This window comes from Marmota flaviventris, chromosome 4 (genome assembly GCF_047511675.1).
Source record: "Marmota flaviventris isolate mMarFla1 chromosome 4, mMarFla1.hap1, whole genome shotgun sequence".
Lineage (NCBI taxonomy): Eukaryota > Metazoa > Chordata > Mammalia > Rodentia > Sciuridae > Marmota > Marmota flaviventris.
Window position 1 is genome coordinate 155,406,702 of NC_092501.1, and position 23,916 is coordinate 155,430,617.

General features: G+C 36.8%; 1 protein-coding gene across 12 annotated transcripts in view; it reads right to left on the bottom strand.

The window, feature by feature from the left end:
* Window positions 1–23,916, bottom strand: part of Dock9 (dedicator of cytokinesis 9) — a 288,524-nt gene that overhangs the window by 4,558 nt on the left and 260,050 nt on the right. For all 12 annotated transcript variants that reach the window (XM_071611603.1, XM_071611604.1, XM_027938806.3 and 9 more), the window contains 5 exons: window positions 14,037–14,159; window positions 13,305–13,418; window positions 11,613–11,759; window positions 8,140–8,350; window positions 1,798–1,988 (listed from right to left, as the gene is read on the bottom strand). In XM_071611603.1, the coding sequence (XP_071467704.1) occupies window positions 1,798–1,988; window positions 8,140–8,350; window positions 11,613–11,759; window positions 13,305–13,418; window positions 14,037–14,159 (786 nt within the window). The remainder of the gene's footprint in view (window positions 1–1,797; window positions 1,989–8,139; window positions 8,351–11,612; window positions 11,760–13,304; window positions 13,419–14,036; window positions 14,160–23,916) is intronic.

Below are 23,916 nucleotides of genomic sequence, written 5' to 3' on the forward strand. Positions count from 1 at the left end.
GTCTGAGGTTCTGATCCAGGCTATGCAGAACTTGTGTTGTAGTGGCAGGAAAACCGAGCCATGGGAATTCAAACCAGAGGTGGGGAGATAGGAGGAATGAGCCACAGTATCAGGGGTGGGGCCTGAGATGGGACAGCTAGCTCACCTCCTGTGATGACTAAATGTGTAGGATAAGACTTGGCATTAGGCTTGCTGGGTGTGTGGGATCATGCTAATGGAGACCACCCTAATTACCAACTATCTATAAGACAGTCAATTTCACAAATACAAAGAGTAAAGCTGATAAGACTTCACAAAACCTAATATAATTAGATCTTGAAGTGCAGGGTTAAGAAGCTGTCCTGTAAAGCAGCAGTCTTGTGAGCCCCATAATGAATCACAGAAATACACAAATAAAATGTCAGAATTAATATTCTCTGGCCACAATGTTTTTGCTACCTGGGTGGGCACAAGTATAAGCTTAATCTCCTCATTTCAACATGGATTTATTTGCTTTATACAACACAGTTAGGTATTATATTATAAAACTTGAAGGTCACTGTCAAATGACAGGGCATATTTTGCCCTGTAGGCAGCTCAACCTGTACAGGCCCACGCAGTACTGATGCTCACACCCCTTCACAGCCTTTTGATACAGGCTGGATGTTCTCAGGTTAGATTATTGAGTGATTTTGTTTCCAACTACAGAAAATCATGGTTTCTGGCCCTGCTTTGTAATCACATTGTTGGAATATTTATATTCACTTGCTAACTGATTTTGGAACATTTCCTTTCAGGACATAAGAGAGAAGGCTGGAAACATGAATAGTTCTGTGGTCAATGACATTTAGAAAAATTTTAGGCAAAAACTCATGTTTCTTTAGTATGGATTAGATGATCACAGGCAAAAACTGATTTCAGAAAATAAAGCAAAAAACTTTCTTTGTAGAACAATCTACATGTAACTTTCAAAAACACATCTACTTGAAAGAGAAAACAATGAGATATATGAATCTGTATAGAAATAAACATGTGGGAATTACTTATACACACTTTAGCCTACCCAAAAAGCAAGATGCACAATAGTCACTGGAGGGACTATTCACTGAATTTTCACAAATTGAACATATCTTTTAATCAGTTCCTAGATCAAAGATGATCTTTTCAATAAATGGTGCACATCACTTGGATGATCATATGGAAAAAAAAATGTACCTGGATCCTTGCCTTACATATACAAAAATCAATTCCAGATACATTGCAAATCTGAACGTAAGTGCTGAACAAAAGAGGAAAACACAAGAGAACTTCTTTGAAGTCTTGGAAAGGGCATGAGTTTCTTTAAAAGGACACACAAAAAAAATGCTACCAGTAAAGGAGAATTTGACTGATTGGACTATATTAAAAAAAGAATTTCTGTTAATCACAATATTATTGAGAAAGCGAAACTTCAGGTAGTTTTTCAGACACAATTTTCATAGAAACCAAAAACCAACAGCTTTACAAGAAAACCTACTATTATCTGCCCTTCTTATATATAGAAGAGTCTTGGTGCTTCTAATAAGCAACCAAAACCCCACAAATTACTGGAAAATCAGGTGCTATAGAGTGATCTCTTGTCCTAGTAGACAGTGGAGTGAGGATGACATGTTGTAGGTGGGGTTGGGAGGGGCCACTACCTTTCCCTTTGATATTAGGAGAAGCTACATGGACACTGGGCAAGGGACTAAGCCAGACCCTTCTGGTATGAAGGACTTGACATTCACATGGTGCAAGGGCTTTTGCCTCTCTGTCCTCAACTGGCTCTGCCTGGCTCACCTGGACGCTTACGCTGCCCTGGAGTTTGAGCTGCAGTTTGATCATGTCCACTTCAGCTGAGGAGCACAGCTGCCGGAGCTCAGCCACCTTCTTACTCATCTCATCAATGGCCACTTCAATGGGATTTAGGTCAGTGTGATGTTGGTACATGACAGGGATCCGCTTCTTTACGTAAGGGAAGCAGTGTATTGCTGCAGAGGAATGAGGCCCAGGATTATTCCACAGTTGGCACCACCTTTACTGTTGTTGAGGTAGAAGTAATTATTATTCCTATTTTATAGACAAGGAATCCAAAGCTTGCCAAAGCTACATGCTAATACTTTAGCATGGAACCAGAATTTTTTTTTTCTTTATAATCTTGTTGGTTAATGGGTCGTATCACATGGAACCAAGAGAGCTGAATCCTTGTTATCCCTTTATGTGAGAAGCACATCTCTGAAAAAAATCATCTTATCATTCCCTGTTCAATTTTCTTATCCATAACTGTCTTACCTTCCTTGGAGGTGGTGAGATTTGTTATTTATTTATTTTGCTGGGGATCAAACACTTACATAATATGTGAGTGTTCTACCACTGAGCTACATTCTCAGCCAAGTGGTAAGACCTGAATGAGTTGGTAGGTATAGATGGCTTTGAAAACATAAAAAAGACCAAATGGTTTTGAGATGTTATGTAAAAGATTAAGTCTGAAATAGTTCCATAAGATACCCCTGAGAAAGTTCCTTTTTCTCCAAACAACAACTTTGAATCACATACTAAATTTGCACAAATCTGAGAAATCAATAAAAACTAATAAATAAGAATATATTTCCAAGCAAAGCAATCATGAACCAGAAATTTGAAAACTGTTGTGAAACATACAGCAGCAAAAATATAAATATTTACTGTTTCTTATACTTTTTAGAAATAAAAACATCTGATTAATATTATTTTCACTTGTCATAAGATATCTGAACATATTAACATCAAAGAGATAACCTAAAAATGAAAAGAGAAACGGCAGATTCTGATTTGGTCTGTTGCTTTCTATAATAATTGTATGAATAATTAATATTCTCATTTTTTAATATATATTTACTAACAGACATGATACGCACTTAAAAGCTTATTTTATTTTTTAATAAGCAAAAGCTGAGAGTGGTTGTTTTGATTTCTTTACTGTTTAGTAAAGGGCTGAGGAGAGTTTATTCAGGAAGGACATACCACAAAATGTGTTTCCATTTTGGCAGAATCAGCTCCTATAAGTCAGAGGTTGTTCCAAGGGGCCCACCAATGTCTGAACAAAGCTAGCAAAAACGTGCAGCCCAAGACAACCTCATTGATCACATTTATATGCCTGTTCTATTCTCAAAATGTCTTACCACTTGAAAGCCAAGGGTTCCTGTCTTGGGTTTGTATCCTTGCAGATATACAGTTTTTAGACTGCAGTACTGTGATTGATAAATTTTCTTTGAATGAAGTTCCCTTTACAGTGTAATAAGAACTGGGCATTGCTGTTTACCAGCTGGGGAAGTGGTGGTCTGACCAGAGGTATATTTGTATTTGGAAAGACTGATGTGCTAGATAGAGGAAAGCTAATATGTTCTCATTTTTACAGAAAAAGCACCTATGACATGTTTCACAAGGCCAATAGTCATGTCACAACAAATATAATCAGTGTAACAGTATTCTTGAGAGCCATGGTGTGGTAGCACCACTATTTCAGAGAAAAACAAAACAAAACAAAACAAGAGATGTGCATGGATCACACTGATTTTGCTAAGTGAATATCCTGAGCCACTGCTGCTTAGGTTTGGAACTAGAGACTTGAAGAGAAGGAGAGGTACTGCAACACTACTCAGAGAAAACTTGAGGTCTATGCCCGAGCTATTGGGTCCATGTGATCCAGGATAGCCTGCCTTGCTGGCTCACGCCCACTCCTCTCCCTCTGGCTCCATGGACTCCAGTTACACCAGTCCCTCTGTTCCCTGAAAACCCCGGGCACAGGCACCCCAGGTGGTGACCTCTGTCCGAATGGCTTCTTCTCTCTCCATATGTTTGCATGGCCCACTTCTCACCTATCACTTTTTCAATGAGGCCTACCCTGGCCCCTCCATTTAACTGCAATCCTCCCCCTCAATCTCACATTCCCAGTCTCCTTTGCTTTTCTCCAGAACATGTGTAATGTTACAACATTGATACATCTGCTCATCTTGTTGACTCTCTACTGCCTGTCTCTTCTTGCTGGGATGGAAGCTGCACAAGGCCACAGAAATTTGTTTTATGAGTTCGAGATGCAACAATGCCAGGGCCAAAGGTACCTTGTTAAATGAATGAAAGCATTACTGCCCTAAAGACTATATGGGAGGGCACACTGGCCCTAGAAGGTGGACAGTCAGGTGACCAACTGAGCCAACCACTACATTACTGATAAACAATCACTATAGTGATCTGCAGCCCTGCAGGAAGAGGAGGAAGACACAGGGATATGTGTGGTGACTGTATGGATGGCTCACAGTGAACAGAAGTTGGAAGGTGAGTGGATATTTCTGACATGAGTGCAGTATGGGCATGGTGTGGAAGACTTTGGAAAGTGACTGGGCAGAAACCCCTTGGCATAAGACCCAGGAAAGAAGAAAGGCAGGATAATGCTTTGAGGCAGACTCAGATACTTTTGTTGGGGAGCGGTGGAATGCAAACCAATAACAGCAAGGTAACAGGTTTTCTTTAAATTACTTTTAAGGTTTTCTTTAAACTGCTTTTAAGGCAAAAGAATAATTGAATAACTAATAGAAAAATAACTAGTATATAAACCTTGAGAATAAATAGGTGGAAAAGGGAGCCAATTAAGAAATATATCAAAAAAGAATGATTAATGGGACTAACTCCTGACAGGGTTGACTGGGTCACTGTAAAGTTAGAATTTATGGTCATAGGTTTCTCAGTATATTTCAGAAGAGAAATTTCTTTAGTAGAACAGGTGCATCAGGGTAAATTCTGTCCAGCTATTGACTCCAATAGCCACATCAACATAGGATTAGATGTAGATGAAGCCCCCTAAATAGGATGGCCACGACAGTTCAAGAGAGGACCAACCAAGGTCAGAAACTTCAACGCTGATGTGAGGGAGCAGTTGAATAACTGATTGGCAACTAGGAAAGATCAATACATTGGAAAAAAACAATATTTCCTTTGTTGTTCTCTACTCAGAAATGATCCACACTCTCTTGAGAGTGCTTTCGGCTTGAGCCTTACTTTACTTTCACTTATAACAAAGTTCTCTTGCTTTGTTTTTCATGTCTCACTTTAAACTTTCTTTTGTTGGAACACAGAACCCAGGTTTGGAGCTGCAGCTCCCCACTCTCCTGTGAGACTTCCAACTAGGAAGGCTGGGAGTGACCATGAGGCTTTTCCATGATGACAATCGGGTGCTATCCAGGAGGATGAGCCTTGGCTGGTATGGAGGGCAGGGGAGGCCAGGGCTCCTCTACAACTGTCAAGGTCAAATGTCAGGTTTGAAGCAAAACAATGGAAGAGAAATTTAGGGGATCTGGGAGCTGAAGGGGAAACTCTCAAGCTAAAGTCTTCAGAAGGCCCACTGTCCACATCCTTGACTAAGGCCAGCACAGAGCACATGTGCTTTCTGTTGCATTTGTATGTCCCTTTCTCTACATCTACACTACACCTCAGAACCACCCTTTCCACATTTTGAAATATTTCAGGGCAAAAACCGATTTCTGTGTGTATATATGTGAGCGCGCATGTGCCTTTTATTATACTATAATCTCCTCTGTTCATTATCAGCCCCAAAAGAGCAAGAAACTCAGTGGTAGATGAAATTTAGCAAAACAAAGTAAGTTTTTCCCCATCCTGGTTACAATTATATATTTATTTAATGTGAGAAAAATGTTAGAACTCTTCGTGCTGGGGTTGTGGCTCAGTGGTAGGGCACTTGCCTAGCACGTATGAGGCACTGGGTTTGATCCTCAGCACCACATAAAAATAAATAAGTAAAACAAAGGTATTATGTAACCAACTACAACTGAAAAAAAAAAAGTTAGGACTCTCACTTTACAGATGAGGAAACTAAGTACAGAGAGGTCTGACTACCTGCTCAAGTTCACACAGGGAGGCTGTGACCAGGGTCTGCAGGAGTCCCAGGTCAGGCTTCCTGCTGCCCTGTCTTCTCAGTCCCACAGGTGTGGGAAGTGGTTAAGCCCAGACCAACCAGCTTGTGTCTATTCTGCCCATCTGGGCAGTGCAGTTACTCTTTGTCCCCTCTGTTCTGGCACATACAGAGCTTTGCTTGCATCTTTTATCTAATCTAAAATAGTTCTGTAACAAATTTAAACTGTAACCCTTAGGGCATTTGCTCGGGGAAAACACCCTATCTTATGAATCAGTATGCTATGTCAATAATAATCATGATAAAAAAAAAAAAAAAACAAACAAACCCTGACTTGGACTCAGCAGTGAACTAGGTTTTCTGTAAAGCAGCAATTCTCAACTTGAAGATGACTCAGAATACCCTGGAGGGCTTGGATATAAACAGCTGGGCCCTGCCCCTAGAGTTTTTTGATTCAGCAAGTTTGAGGTCTGGACATTTGTATTTCTACCAAGTTCCCAGAGGTTGCTGGTTCTGGAATAACCTTTGATAACCTGATTTAAGGAACCAAAGTGACATCATCGTCACTGTATAGATAAACACTGTATGTGTTGCTAGTTCCCATAAATATTCCATCTAGATATAAAGTTATTTAATTAGAATTTGCCAGGAACATGTACATTAGGAAATTAATGCATTTACATATGGGAGGGACTAACATCTGGGATGGTTTCCAAACATCTGGGATGGTTTTCCTTTCTAGCAATTCTTTCCCCCTCCATTATCTCCAATCCCCTTGGGCCATGGAGACACCCTGGTGAGCCACCAGCTAAGGTTCTTACCAGCCCCTTTGGAATGAACAGCCAAGGACCTGTGTAGCATGGAAGGATGGGTTCTGGGGATGATTGGCATCCCCACCCCCTCTATTGTCTCCTACCACCCCCCTCCCTGATACCTCCACCTCGTACATACCCCACTCCATCCTTCCACTATTATCCTGACAGTCTGTAAATGGCCCTTCCTTTCTCCACATCCACTATTTTCTTATGAGTTCCTCAGGAGTGCAGGAGGATCTATAGATTGCTATTAGTATCCATGTGGGCAGCTTGGTGTATATTATCTTCTATTATTTGAATGAAGCCAACCATTAAACGATCACAGAGGACTGGGGAAAGGGAAGTGTGTGGATTCTCTTCCTGTAATACAGTGTCTTGAGTTTTTGATGATGACCCTTATTCTTATTTTGGTAACATCTCAACTAAGATATAATTCACAATGTAAAGCAAGAGCTGAGAACTACTTGAAATGAGGCATCTTTATAGTGCTCTGTTCTTTTATAACAATGTATAATTGTAACTTCCATTATTCTCCAGATGGAATGTCCACCAACATCAACCTTGAGGGAGACAGTGGGTCTTCCTAGTTCTACTTAACTAAGGCAGCTCATTGGAAATTGTGCACAAATGGTGGCTATGGAGACACCTGGCTTTCTAAATTGGCTCCTTACTGATTTTTTTTCTGTCAAGAAAAACATTTGGTTTTTGGTTACCCTAATTATATCACTGATTCTAACCTAAGAATAAGTGGGTCAAGTGTCCCCTAAATCACCCAAAGAATGTAAAAATCACCCTGAGGGTGACTCTATACTTGTTAGGAACTGAGAAATGATACAAACCATATTTGCAAGAATGGGCTATCAATGGCTGAACAGTGCCAAAGAGTCATGTAAAACTCTCTGAGCTGAAGAGGTGGCTTCTGAAATCAGCAGGCTTCATGGGACTGGGGACTTTAAGCTGAAGTTCAGCAGCCACTGTCGGCAGGGGTAGGAGAAACCCAGCTTCACCCACCATTTATTCTGTCAGCCTAAAATTAATGAGCAGGTCCATGCAGCAGAGGTTGGTGATGTGGACAAGGTCTCAATGTGGTTTCTTGACCAGGTGGCCATGGCCAGGAGGACTCCAGATGGGCTTCGGGGGACATTCCTGTATCACTTGGAATTGTGTGTGAAAGCCTCTGGGAAGAAACAGGACCACTGTTTTCCTCAGATGCTAAAAAGGGTAAGTGATCTTACATGGATATGAACTTCTGGTTGACGGAAGAAGAAATAGAAACAGACAAATGGAAAAATATGAGTGTTCAATGTTGAGCTGAAATGGGCATGGAGGACACTACTAAGGTGACTAAGGATGCGTCCAATTCTCAAGGCCTCTGCATCCCTACTAGAGAGTGCTGCACTTTGACAACATGCAAAACCATACCTGTTAAGATGGTGCGCCGTTTGCACTGCTCTTCGACACCACCCTGCCTTTTCCCAGCCTGGGTAAAGGGCATCTCAAACATGAAGCGACGAATGTTGTGCGATCTTTCAAACTCTGTTTTCCTTTCTTGCAATTCTTTCTCATCAAAGAACGGGATCACATGAGTCACCTGGATATAGGCGTACTTGGAATCCAGGTCCTTAGGGTTGACCTATGAATGAGCAACATTGAAGACTGGTGCAATCTGGAGGAAGCTCTCAAGCTTTGCCTGAGCTGCATTTTCCAACTTTTTATTAGTAAATATTTTGAATAAAAATTCAGAAAAGTTGGAAAATATAGTGCAAGGAACATCCACATACCCACTACTTAGATCAATTGCTAACATTTTGCTTTACTGTTTCAAACACACACACACACACACACACACACATGCAGACTCCTTTCATCGGAATCATCTTAAAGTAAGCAATAACACATTTCAGCCAGTTTTTCCTCAAAAATGACATTCTCCGCCATAACTATTATATATTATCATACCTAACAACATTAATAATAATTCCCTAATATCCAAATACTCAGTCCATATTAAAATTTCCTTAAAGTGCCTAGACATCATTTATACCAATGATCACACTTTACATTCAGTTGTCTCTATTTTTTTTGCAGCAGTGGGGATTGAGCCGGGGGCACTGTGCAAGGTAGGCAAGTGCTCTATCACTGAGCTACAGCCCCAGCCCTCTTTGTTCTTGATTTATCTAGAATTCCCAACCATTTCTTTTTCATGACATTGAAGTTTTTGGAAGAAACCCTGATAATTTTCTTGTTCAAACTCAGTATAGGTTTCTCTGATTGTTTCCTAAGATGCTTTTTCATATAGTTGGCTTAAAGAGATAAATGTTTATTTAAGGAACAACAACAAAAAGCCCCTGACATTATCATTAATCTGTAGACAGATCAGATGAGATACAAACAGCTGCAGACTATTAAATTTAATATAGTCACAGATTAAGAATAATTTAATGGCGAGTTAGTTTCTGCTCAACTCAGCACAGTATGAGAAGTGGAGTGTTCTCAAACACAGGCATCTTTCATCCAGAAAGAAAAGTTAATTCACTAGGGGGAAAAAACCATTTTTCACATTTCAGTTGTATCCAACCTTCTAGAACAATAAAAATGGAGAGGAAGAAATTACTATGAAGAGTGTTGGGAAGATGACATTGGTTTAAGGACAGGCAAATGAGTGGGAACGAGAGGTTTCACTGTCTCCTAACAGATGTTTGTAAAGAAAATACAAAACATATGTCAAAGTGCCCCAACCTTAGAAGGTGAGAGAATGTGTGAAACTGTCTGTATTTTAGAAAAGCCATCTGACCAGTCATTATCATCGTATTTGAACCTATTAAATTTGACTTTCTTTAGCAGAAACAATTTAAGGGTGGGGGGATGGAGCTCTGATGGCTGGTTTTGGGTGGTATTTCCCTATTCTTCCTGTTCCAAGGTACTTGTAGTAAGAATGGAGGATTGGTGCCTAGTGGAGGAGGGGACCCTGTAACTCAGCTGCTGCATCAAGGGCCAAACATTAAATGGGGCAAAAGAAAAACTGAGAACCAGGAGAAAAGGTTGTGTTGTTAATGTCACCACTTGACCCAGGCAAAAGTTTTAATATTAAGAGAAAAAGGCAAACTGGACCTGGATCATTTGGTCTTTGGAGTAAGTGAGTTTTAGTAAGGTTATATTGAGGTTTCCAGTTATAACATTTGTTGTTTCTTTTTCCTTTGTGCAACTTTGTTAATGACATCAAGAATTAACCCACAAGGAGCCAGGAAAGAGAACAGAAGATAGTAGTGGATACTTTAATGAATTTTGGGAAGACAGGTATATGGAGGTGTGCCACCTGACTCAACAAAGTGCAGAGTGCTAATCTGTGGGCTAATGTGCATTGCTTAGAACCCATGGAGGACCAGCCACTAGGATTAGGGTGCCCACATAAGGTGTGAGGAAGAAAACAGGACAAGTGGCCACAAGTCTGCATCCGGGTTTGGGAATTCTGAGTTTCCTTCCCTAGTCCCCTACCCCAGAGACTGCAGAGGTCATTCTCTAAAGAAATTGGTCTAGAAATACTTGAAGTAGAGCTACTAATCTCAGCAGAAAGCAGGGATAGGTACAGTGTGGAACAAGGGTGAGTAAACGAGAGGCTACTGGACAAACATGGGGCCTTCCCTCTTTCTCCTCTGCTGCATCCAGAATCTAGCAGTCAGACGTTCACCCCCTGCCTTCTTTGTTCCCTGCTAGTTCCCTAGTCACACAGGTAGGAGACTGGAAGACTCTTCTTTGAAGAAAATGAAGGACCCCCAATACAGATTCCAGACTATAGGCACTCCAAAGGAGGGCTCAGGAAAGAAAGGGGATTACAGACCACTCCAAAATGGTGTCCGCAACAATAAAAAAAAAAAAAAAAAAAAGAGATAATAGAAAAAGAATATAAGTGCACATACATATTTACCTATAAAATATAGGTATATGTGTGTATAGATACATATGTATACATAAATGCACAGATCCCCACGTATATTTATGTGTGCCTACTTTGTAACTATTATGCATAACCAAGCAGGTTGTGTGTCACTGATGTGTATCTAAGACCATCAACCTGTTGTAATTCCAGTTTTCTATTGATAATCTGAAATGATATTTAATGTTGGAGAATTCATTTTTAAGTAAAATTAATTCTACAGAAAAAAAAAAGAAAGAAAATTAGCTTGAATGCAGACAGATATAAAAAAAAAAACAAAAAACAAAATGGTGTCCGCAGGAAGAAACAGGGCTTATTGCTGATGGAGAGCTGATGAATGGAGCATTTTTAATGCAAAGAACAGGAAGGAGTGCTATCTCTGCTTGAGGTTCAGGAAGCAGAGGGACACCCAATGTCCTGGAGCAGTTCTGAACAGGGTAGGACATATAACTGCACAGGACAAATATGTAGGTTCAAGAAGAGTCATTGTGAAAGTGGAACACTAGAGAGCACCTACACTAAACAGAAAGATTTAATTAACTCAGCCATGGTAGCTGGAGAGTTCATTCTATGACTTGTCCATCTGTTCACCCATTTGTCTGTCCATCCATCTATACATCCAAGCATCAGTGGCAATGAAGTCACATGCACTGTGCCAAGTGCAGCAGAAAAGGGCAGTGAGGAACAGAGCCTTGGCCCTACACTTTTGGAATTCCGGAATACTGAAGTAAAAATAGCATGTTCCTTCACATGTTCATTATTTTGTAAAAGAAGCTTATAATGGAAAGCACAAAAAGGTAATTAGAAAAAAAAATATTCCTGCACTCAAGGCCAAGTGTCCTTAATTTTCCCAAGTGTTCTTTTCTGTACACATTTATGAATATATAATACATAACCAAATACATGTAATCAATCAAAACAATACCACATTGTTATGAAACTTATCCAAGCATGGTCATACCTTGCCAGAGTCCTGTATCATTTTGACATTTTCAGAACCAAATTTATCTGAGTAAAGTTTAAGGAGTCTCTGAGAAATTTCTGACAGAGGCGTGAGTTTGGGTTCTTTGTAAATATACTCCTTTCCATCTTCATCTTCAAAGAATCCCTGTGACAGGAAGCATAATTAGTGTTGTCCCAAATATAAGCCCAAGGTTTACTGCCAAGGAAGGGTTCTTTTGTTACAAGGGATGAGAGGATGATTCTAAAATAAAATCATATACAGGTTGTCCAAACAGGGAGAAAAATTATAATAATGTGGAATTTAAGTGCAAAGATAAAGGAAAAACACAAAATTGCAAACTTGATTCAAGAACGCTGTCATTAAGTGTGGAGTGAAATGAAAGATCTGGGATTCAAGACTGTTCTCTCAGTGAAGTCTAATGATGGGACTCGGAGCCTGTTTCACATTCCCAGGAAGCAGAACTCACGAAAAAGTGACCAGCAGCCTCCAAGAGGCAGGCCTCAGAAATGCAATACATCCCTTCTTCTGACCTCTCCAATTCACATAGGATTTTTACAGCATGAAGTATGTAGGTCTGGAGTAGGTCTAGCAAAAATTCTGTAAAGTTTGAGTAAATCTGATTTTGCTTTATTGATGAGAAAAATACTAAAGACCTGTAGCATAATATCAAATATTTTCATTATCACCTGACATAATTTGTTTTAGCACCAATTATGTTTGACTACAAAGTTTAGAATTGCATGGGAAGTGAAAAAGGTTGAAAATTAAAGAGTCCAGATTGGGGTTAATATTTGCAATAAATTTAAAAATTTTTTTCTCATCTAAAATAAAAGAGAGAAAATGGCACAAAATCCACAAAATATGGAGAGAAAAAAAAAGCAGGCTAACATGGAACATAAAACATCCACATCAAACTGGGAGTTTAGATGCAGTAATTTCACTATATTACTTGCTTTTTAAGCATTTACTGTAATTACCTCCACATCTGTTTCACTGTCTGTAAACTGGTATTGCTATAAAGTTATAAAAGACAATAACAGAATAAAGTGAAGGTTATATAATGCTCACAGAAAATCACATACCCTACATAAATAGATGACAATTTATACCACTTAATAATGTTAGAGATTTGAAGGTTAAAATTTAAGTTTAATTTAAATAAACCCTCTCATTCAGGGTTTCTGAAATATTACAATGATAAATATACTCATGGAGATATTATATTACAAACAATAAAGATGCAAAGGTACAAAGAAAACCAGAAAGTCTTAATTTTGGTTTAAAACATGCAATACAAATGTATAAAGAAACAGATGATTTATTTCTGTGAATGAAAATGTTAATTTTTTTGAGTTTGTAATGACTAGACAGATATACATACAGACTTGAAAAGGAAACTTGCAAATCACACGAAGAACCAAAGATGCTGCTAAGAATGCCTTATGGAGGAAGAACTTACCGCTGCCTTAAGAAAGTAATAAAGAAAGGATAGGAAGAAAAAAAAAAAAAAAAGCAGAAAGTTTACTATAGAGGAAGATCACCATACTAAATGATAAATTTTTCAAATTAGCATTTATAGAACACAGAAAATCTATAAGATATAACTTCATAAGAGTTTTTTTTTTAAAAAAAAAAAAACAATAATAAGAAAAGGACTCAGGACAGTCTATAGAATAAGGGGAGGCTCACCTGTCCAAAGAAGGCCACCCGGAAGTAGGTCCCCAGGAGCCTACGGCCCGAATGCATGACCTCAGTCACTTTGCTGTAGGCCCGGTGAAGTGTGTCATACAGATGAGCTAGCCTCTGGAAAGCAGAACAGAACCCATTTCTTGCAAATAGTAGAAACAATTTAAAAATAACAATTAATATGGTAGCGTAGGTATAAATTCCTATAAAGAATTCCTGCCAAAAAATAAGAATATATTTTGACCATAAAACTCGCAGTATTTGTAAGTCTAAAAAGGGCCAAACTGCTCATGAGGACCCACTGACCTAATAGTAAGAGAAGGTCTTCTCACACCAGTTTTAGTTTCTACTTTTCCTATTTCATTTGATTTGCTAAGTAGTAGACCTCCTGCTTATGGAAGGATGGAAGGGTCACTATTTTCCCAAGCAGATGGGCCCAGGAAGAGTTCTGAGGAAAAGGGGACTCGGTGATTGGAAAATTCTGTTTGTGGCAACCTCCAAAAGTGGAGTGCTTGGGTGGAAATCCTGTAGTATGGGACACAGGGATCTGCACAGACTCTTGACTCTTGATTCTTGGGAGGTGGTAACTGATGACAATCTATGGCATAATGTGGAGGGTCAAAGATCACCTGCTCATCAGTGAACCGAAGTCTGCTCTCTTTGTATAGAAGTAGGTCTGAGAATGTGTCACATCACTCTTCTCTCAACTAGGAAAATACAAAAACAGCCAGATACCTCAAAATCCCTCCGCTTTTCATAAATTGGGATGATGAGTTTATAGATGTCTGCGATCAGCTCGTAGCGTTCTGCCTTCCAGAGTCCATCTGCACACTGCTCTAGAAGCTCCATCAGCACATCCTGATAAAAGAGAAGGTCACAGGCCAGAGAAGAGCGTTATGGAGAGTATGAGAATGTATTCCTTCTGAAATGCACAGTCTAAGACTGCTAGAGGGAAATTCAAAAAAGAAACAAAATTTTTAGATACTAACTCCATGTTTGTCTTGGGAAGCTATTTTTCCAACCATGTTCACATGCATAAATAAAAAAGGGTTTCACATTACTTGACTGCTTTATTAGTAACTTGCATGGAAAAACTGACATAGTTTTAAATGGGCTCTCAAATTTTGTTCTTAGTTCTCTTTTTACACATATAATTTAGAAATTTCTTTTTCCTTTTTTAAAGACCAATGACAAGGTTGAAACGTGGAGTTACTAGCATGACTTCAACCCCAACTAAACATCTTGAAGGAGTGTGGTGATGGAGTGTGGGGGTACCATGCCTGTACCATTTCTCTTTGAAATTTCTTTCTAGTCACTGTCTTTGTTAGCATCCTTGGACTTTTGAGGAAGGTAATACTACCCATGGCTCAAGAATCAGAGCATGGGCTCAAATTTATACTAATAAGTGGAACCCGTTTCCTGGCCACAGTCACTGCTTCATCATGGGAGACCTGTGACCAAGCCAATCAGTGTGAGTTTTAGGACCCGAGCTTGGAATGCTTGGACAGATATACTCCCACCAGACAGGATAGAAAGAAGCAGCATAGAGCCTAACTGGGGCTGTCAAACACCTCATGGCCACAGAAGGTCTCTCTGCCTTAGTAACAGAGTGAAGAGGCCCCTTCTGCCCTGGCAAAGTTGACTTGTATCAATGATAACTTTGTTAAAGGTTTGGCCTCACTCAACTCAATCTCCATAGAATTTCCCAAAGGGATCCAATACTCAAGTTTTTTTCTTTGAACACATCTAAGTGTTGTTTCATTAATAATGTTGAATAAATTTTCACATGCATATATATCATCTGAACAGCTTTGGTAATGTATCTTTTGCTCATTTTTTGTGATGGATTTTTTAATAATGCAATTTGAAAATTCTTTATGTATTCTGGATAAAAGTTCTTTACCACATTTGTCTCTGAGGCACAGAAAACCTAGTCAGTGAAATAATAACAGAAAATTTCCCAAATGTTTGGAAAAGTATGGACATCCAGGTATGAGAGGCATTTAGAATCTCAAACAGACATGACCAGAAAAGAACCTTTTTATGTCATATTATAGTTAAACCGTCCAAAGTACAGAACAAAGAAAGAATATTGAAAGCTGCAAGACAGAAGTGCCAAAACATTTATAAAGTCAAACCCATCAGAATAATGGGTTTCTTAATAGAAACTCGAAAGGCCAAGAGGGTGAGGAATGATGTATTTTCAGCCAAGAAAGAAAATAACTGCCTACTTAGATTATTATAGCCAGCAAAGTTATCTTTCAGAACTGAAGGTGAAATAAAAACCTCCCAAGAAAAGCATAAACTAAAGGAATTGCTAACCTCTAAACCAGCATTTCAAGATATTTAAAGAAATTCTAAGCACAAAAGAGGAAGCAAACACAATCACAAGAGCACAGAAAATAAATCTTACTAGAAGAGTAGATAAGAAAATGAGACCTAAGGAAAAAAACATGATTGATTCAGTTATTTATGAATTATTAATTAATTCATCTCTATGATAAATAAGAGAGAAAGAAACAGATGATTCAAAACAACCAGAGGAAAAAACTAAAACCAATAAAATGACTACCACACACCTTTTCATACCACCCTGAATTTTCCAACTAATGGTGTCTTTTGAAGATTGGATGTTTTTTATTTTAAGTCCAATTTAACAAGGTTCAATTTTCTGGATTGTATTTTTGATGTTCTATCTAAGAAGTACTTAATCCAAGCTCACAGATATCTTCTCCTGCTTTCTTCCAAAAGTTTTATAGATTTATATTTTAAGACTCTGATCTACTTTGAGTTATCTTTGAATGAAGTGTGAAGGTTCTTTTTCTTTTTTCCCATATATGTATGCCCAATGTTCCAACCCCATTTGATGAAAGTCTATCCTTTTATCCTTTCTCCATTGAATTACCTTTGAATTTTTGTCAAAAATCCACTGACCATGCATGTGGGTCCATTTCTAGGGTTCACGTTTTGTTCCACTGATACCCCTTTGTCAATATAATGCTGTTTTGATTACTGCTATGGCTTTAAAAGAAAGTTTCTCCAGTGACACTGATGACATCTTGGTCAAGTGTCTGTCGCAGGGGCTCTCTTGTGCATTGTAAGATAGTTATCAGCATCCTTGGCTTCTGCCTACTAGATGCCAGCAGCAGTAGCATCTCCCCTTTCCCCAAAGTCATGACAATAAAAAATGTTTCCAGACACTGTCAAATATACGTGGAGGGTAGAAGAGACTGTGTGTGCAAAACTGTCCCCAGTTGAGAACCACTGCTCTATAGTAATCTTGAAGCTGGTTAGCATAAATCTTCCCATCTTTTCAAAATTGTTTTAGATAATCTAATTCCTTTTGTTTTTATATGGATTTGAGAGTCAATTGTCAATTTCCACCCAAACTCCTAATGGGAATTTGGCACTGCTTTGAATCTATAAATAAATTTAGGAAGACTGACCTTTTAACAATATTGAGTCTTCTAGAGATTATATAAAATAATTTAATAATATAGTAAAACCATGGCATAAAAATCTCTAAATGTGAAGGTTAATTGATTAATGTATACTAATCTTACCTCCTATGATTCTGCTAATCTGATTTATCAGTATAAGTAGCCTCTTTCATAAATTCTTTTTCTCATGTGAATATTCAGCATGATGTTGAATACCAGTGGTGAAAACAGATATTCTTGTTTTGTTTTGAAATTTAGGGGGAATTTCTATCTCTCATAATCAAATATATTTTTTCCCTAGATAATTAGAGAAGTTCCTTTCTAGTTCTAGTTTTTTTTTAAAAATCTTGAATAAATATTAAATTTTGTCAAATGCTTTTTCTGCATCTATTGAGATGTCAAATAGTTTTTATGAATTTATACCATGGATATGATGAGTAACCTTGATTGATTTTTCCAATTTCAAACCTACCATTCTTCGTGGAATAAACCCCACTTAGTCATAATGCATTTCTCTTTTTTATATTTTGATAGATTAAATTTGCTAATATTTTGTTAAGGGATATATATATATATATATATATATATATATATATATATATATATATAAAAGCATACTTTAAAAAATTATATATATATATATATATATATATATATATATATATATATATAATTTTTTAAAAAGTATGCTTATATCCTCTGTAATACTGTAAATGAAAAGTAAGCTCTATGTTTTCCATAAGTGGTCTAATGTTTCGTTAACGGTTTATAGAACCAAATAAAATAAGCATTTTTAAAGCAGTTGTGAATCAACTTACTGGAAAATACTATCTAAGCAAGATCATCTAACTCCTGTCCTATTTGTAATATACAAATAATAAAATTGTCATCTGTGTGACTGACTTGACACCAGTGCTTATAAAAGATATGCCATTTGCTTCAGGTTTTTATTATAGATCTCATTAAAGTCAGATATAGTGACCACTACCACAGCTATAGAAAAAGAAGAAATCAGAGAAGTTTCTAATGTTATCTTTTTGTCCTTTGCTTTTGTATTATGGAGAGGCATGCCTTTCTTACTTTTGTCTCAAATCTTTTCCAATAGACAACCTATGCACACTAAGTATGACAAATTCTGTAGTCTTTTTTTGTTGTTGTTCTTGTCAATGGACCTTTATTTTATTTATGTATATGTGGTGCTGAGAATTGAACCCAGTGCCTCAGATATGCTAGGCAAGTGCTCTACCACTGAGCCACAACCCCAGCTCAAATTCTGTATTCTTTTCATGCTCCTGCTTATAAAAGTTAGATAAAAGAAAAACCTATGAAGAAAATTGTAATGCACTCTGCTGTCATATATAAGTAAAAAAATTAATTAAAAAAGAAAAACATACGAGTACACTTGTATAATTTCAATGACAGTATTCTTACTTCTCCACATTTGTTAAATGTATGAAATATATATAGGTATAACCTTTATTAGTATTTATAAAGACCAATAAAAATTTAACCATTGAAATGCTCTGATAAATAGTAAATTTTCTAAGGTAATTCATAGGTCAAATAAAGAAACCTCTCTTATTTTAATCATTGCTTTCTAGTTTGTTTTAATTTTAAAAATTATCTTATTTCTACTGGGTTATATAATATCCCACAGGGCCACATACATTTGGGTAGTTACATATTTCTGAATTGTTTCTATTTTTCTTAGTAATATTAGCCATATTGCTAGATAGAAATAACTGTCCTTGACTATAGGGAAATGAATTGACTAAGATGTCCTTTATTACAGAGTACTTTATTTCTTGCATATATTTGTTCAAACATACTGCTGGTGGGTATTAATTGAGCACTTTCATTCCCAGTGGTGGTACAGAATTGCAACAGAGGTGGAAGAACTCAGAAGACTCAATTTCCCCCAGGGATGAGAATTGCACAATCAAGGTATTCTGATAACAAAACAATCAAGGTTATAGAATTTTTTCTTACTTTAAAACTATTCTTTTCAGTGACTTCAGTACTTATTGAAGTACTAAAATGAACAAGACCGGTACTCTGAAGTACTGATTGATTAATCACTTGATCCCATGTAAGAACAAAAGAGAATTTTTAAATTTCAAATTACTAGAAATTTCAAAATACTAGAGATCTATCTTAAATTTATATTATTCCCCTCAAGTCTAATTTGAGTATATCCATTTGTTTTTTAAAGGGGAGGGTGTCTTTAGATGTTTTTTCCTTACTAAAACAGAATAATTCATTGAAAATATTCTAAGGTGCCAGGTACAGGAGCACAAGCCTGTAATCCCAGTGGCTAGGGAGGCTGACGCAGGAGGATCACAAGTTCAAAGCCAGTTTAATGAGGTCATAAACAACTTAGCAAGACCCTGCCTCAAAATAAAAAATAAAAAAGGGTTGGAAATGTGACTTAGTGTTTAAGTGCCCCTAGGTTCAATTCCTGGTACCACCCCCCCCACAAAATTCTAAGGTACAAAAAAGAAAATTGTCATCTGTCACTTCAACAAAATATTTAATTTGTAGGTTCCCAATAATGACCATTTTAGTGTCATTTATACAAGTTCTAAAATAGCAGCTTTTAAAATTAAGGCAGTGTTGTTTTATTCTTATCTATTTTTTTACTGATTACTCTGTTAAAATTCACAAGAGTGGTTTCAAACTAACAAACCTTCAAAGGCCTTTTGTAATGCAATGTAAGAAGAGTTAACATGAACATTTTTCTCAATGTTTAAAAAAATATAGAAAATGTTATTGTATTCAAAGTCAACAAATATCTTGCATTTTGGAGTTCTTAAAAATAATAATGGTGCTTGAAATTATAGATGCTATTATAATTAGAGTCAGTTTTAGATTATTAGCCCAAATTAGAGGGAAACAGGAGAGAGAACCACAAATCATTTATATTTGATTTTTAAGTTTATTTTTATATTTTATCTTGAATATCAGTATGTCTTACATTCTTGGACTTTGTAACACTATTAAGTCACCAAGTGATTTAAATTGAAATGAGCCTAATATAAAAATGTGATTCCAGAGAAGAAAAATTTAATTTCTTCTTAAGTCTCAAAGCTAGTGGACTAAACTGGGAAATTGGTGGTCTTGGTCTTTTGTTTTTTAGGTTTATTGTTTCATGATTTAAAAAAAAATGATTTATTTTGTATAAAAAGCATATCCAGGTGGTTATTTTAAGATGTAGGACACTCATTAAACTGGCTTTGAACTTGTGATCCTCCTGCCTCTCTTTCTTGAATTGTTCTCTTGATGTTCATGGTGTGATGAATGAGCATACTGCTGCCTTCGAGGACCCAACTGGAAACCTGTGGCCTTCTATCTGCTGCTACAAGCTTCCATTTCCTCAGTTTTGAGACAAATGGAAAAATCAAAAGTACTATCTTTAGGCAAATACGAGTAATCAAAATGTGCCTTTTGAAGATATATCTAAAAGAAAAAAGTTGTGATGTGGGTCTGACTTTCATAAAACAATTTTTTAAGTATTTTGAGAATTGCTGTATTAATTTTATAATGGAGAACTTAGTAAATTGCTACTGTTTATATCTTAAAATTAAAATAGTGTGAATATATTTTAAGATGTCCGACCACGCTATAAAAGTAGAGATATTTAAGATAAGATTATAAGTTATGGTTCTGGCTATGTTTTGTAAACTTCCATGAACTTAATTCTTATTCAAATATTGTGTTTTCCTCAATGAGTATATTTATATTGTCAAACCTGGTAGACTAAAGGCAATAAAATTCATTGTCTTGAGGCTAAAAAAATTTTTTTTATAAGAAAAAAAATTATTCTTAGGTTTAACTTGTACACTAATCATCTGGTCCCTTCTGTTCTATTGGGCTTTTTCAAAGAGGAATACAATTTGTGTGTGTATGTGTGAAAAACTACAACTGATCCTGGCATGGCAAGGTCACGCTGTAAATATAAACAAATGTTCAACAATCACATCCTATTTACTCTTGATGGGATCAAAAAGCCCTGAAGATTCTTAATTCTATGCCATAGCAGAAAGTGGAGTGATTTAAATGCAATTTCATAAAAAATTGAAAATTCTTCTCAGTTATAAAAGTTATAACTATGTACCATTAGTATTACAACACTGATTCATTCATTCATTTATTTGAAAGTTTGTTCAAACATTTTACCAAGCATCTACAATGTGCAAGGCACCATGCTTGACTACTGGGTTAACCTTTAAAACTAAATCCATAAGTAAAATTAAGTCTGTGTAATTTATAAAAATTGCTTGATAGATTTTATCAATTGTTACAGCATATTTTGGAAGGTCTATTCTAAACAAAATAGAAATTTGTTTAGAAAAGAAGCCTTTGAAAACACTCACAGCCATCCTTTCAGAGCAGCCAGAACTGATGTACTAGAGATGCATGAGCAACAGGAAGGATGTGACATGCATGTAAGACATCAAAGAGAGGAAAACAGTGATTTCAAATGTGAACCTGAGCTACAAGTCACAGGGCATAGACTCTGAAATGACTGCAGCAGGGACAGATGGATTTAATAATAGTCAGTGGGTCTCTGGGTACTAAGGAGGCCAAATATCCTTCTCTCACAGAGCTCAGCACTTCCTGCTCTCCCAGCATCCAGAGTCCAGTGTGGAAGATGGAGCCATAAAGAGATTACAAGGATGGTAGTAAGAGCACTGATAAAGAAACTGCAGGGCATCAGTATTTGTCCAGAAATGAGGGAAAGGGGAAGCATGGAAAGCTAGAGAAATGATGACTGAGTCTTAAAAGACAGTCAGGAGAGTCTAGTGAGCAGAGGAAGAAAGTGGGAGTGGGGACAGAAGAAAAAGAGGGGACACACTCCATCCAGGTCCAGGGAACTGCCCAGGCAAAGGCAAGGGAGTGACAAGTAGTTTGTGGGTTGGAGAATAAAATCTGAATCAGAGTATGGTAAGAGAAGAGGCTGGGAAGGGGGGAAGGAGTAGACACAATAAACCGGAACAAAGTTTTCAATGCAAAGATACAATTACTAACTATTATAACAATGAAGGGTTATATAAGAAGACGTTACTTGATTCTCAAACAAGAGTCTGTCTATCCACATAAGTTATATGTGTACAGCAACCTGTCAGATACATTTTAAATAGCCCTATATTCTGTCACTTCATAAATATATATCAAGAAGAGAGTATTGGTAGTCTCCTGAGTCAAATGATCCTAATTTGTAAATGAGATTTGAATACTTAGTTTTACTCTTATTTAGTTAAGCTAGAAACAGGTAGAAGGTTTAATAACAATAAACCTGCAGTCAAGCAGTTTATGAGCATTGATATCTGATGTATATATGATAAGGATAAATAAGCTCATTATAGAAAAACCTGTAATATTATATTTGATATAGAAAGATGGACTTCAACCAGAGAGACTCGCCAAAATGGTTGGGAAAATTCAATAAAGCAAATGGAGCTTAGTAAATATTATGAAATAAATATCACACAATTCTTGATGGTATCAAGAATTCTGATTCAGGAAGCACTCAAGGTTTATAATTTATCAATTCAAATAACACTGATTATGCAAAGAAATGGTAATATGTACTATAAAAATGAAGTGAGTACAGATTTTTCTAATAAAAAACTAAAAAATGGTTTTTACTAAAAAAGGTTAGTCCTCTCATAAAATCAGAGTGTAGATTACTGAATATCAAAGCTTAATTTGGTAAGGTAAATTATTCAAGCTACTGTCAACTCTATATCTAGAAATTTACAGCTGGTGCATGAAGTAACAATTATCTGAATAGAAATAATAGACAGTAATCACAGAATTTGAGAGACCATATGTCAATACAAAATTATAATAAAAACCAAGACAAAGTAACCATACATTGGAGTATATATGAATTATATTCTCAGCACAAGTTCTACTTATTTTAGTTTGCTTTGTTTCTTAGCAATCACAGCACTTGAAAGCCAGAACTGATCCAGAAAATGGTTAGAAAGCGATAACCTTGAGCAGCAGTCATACAAAATGCTTTATGGTTAAATTGCCATGTTTAACATTTAAACACCCAGATTTTTTTGTTGTTGTTGTTGACATATATAAAGAATTGGTTGAAGGGTGAGCTCAATAAACTCTATGCATACAGAAAGTATGCATTTTACTTTAGACTAGACTTAAAAAGATTTAAGTGCATGAAGTTCATAAGCCATTGAAGAAACTTTTAAAAATGTAGTTAGTTCCTTTTATTAAGTGTGACATAGTGAAGGAGCTGAAGAAACAAGCATCTATCTGTGGAAGTAGCATTTCTAGTGATGTGTGTGCGTGCGCGCGCATGCACAAAAATACCCCTATGAACCTGTATCTGTGCAGGGTATTTAAATTTTTTTAAAAACTTAAATGCTATCTGCTCCATCCTAGGATTGATTAATTCAATTTGAACCTTACCTATAAAGCTAGATGCTATCTCAGAATCTACCATTTACAAGTATTTATAAACCTGTGAGCTGGCTTAGGCGATGGCTTAATGGCTTACACTATTCTTAATGGCTATTCTCATAGTATAACTCTAAATACATCATGAACAGTGTAACTTCTATTACATCCTTTCTCAAGACACAGTTGAGGACCACTTGCATCACTTTTTTCCAACTAGGATCATGGTGCTGTATCAGTCAAGAAGAGAGGAATCTCAAAACTGCATGGACCAAGTAGAACTCTGGCACCACAGGGAACTCAGAATCCTTTGATCTATACAGGTCCAGACTGTGAAACAAAACTGTAATTAAGAACTGGAGGGGCTGTGGCTATGGATCAGCAGTAGGGTGCTCGCATAGCATGTGTGAGGCACTGGGTTTGATCCTCAGCACCACATTAAAATAAAAAAAAAAAAAAGAAAGAAAGAACTGGATGATGTTTTACCTCAGAAAACTTGGAATGGATCCACCATTTGACCCAGTTATCCCACTCCTCAGTTTATACCCAAAGGACTTAAAACCAGCCTAGTATAGTGATGCAGACATTAATGTTCACAGCAGCTCAATTCATAATAGCCAAACTATGGAACCAATCTAGGTGCTCTTCAACAGATGAATAGATAAGAAAATGTGGTATATATACACAATGGAATATCACTCAGCCTTAAAGAAGAATGAAATTATGGCATTTTCAGGTAAATGGATTGA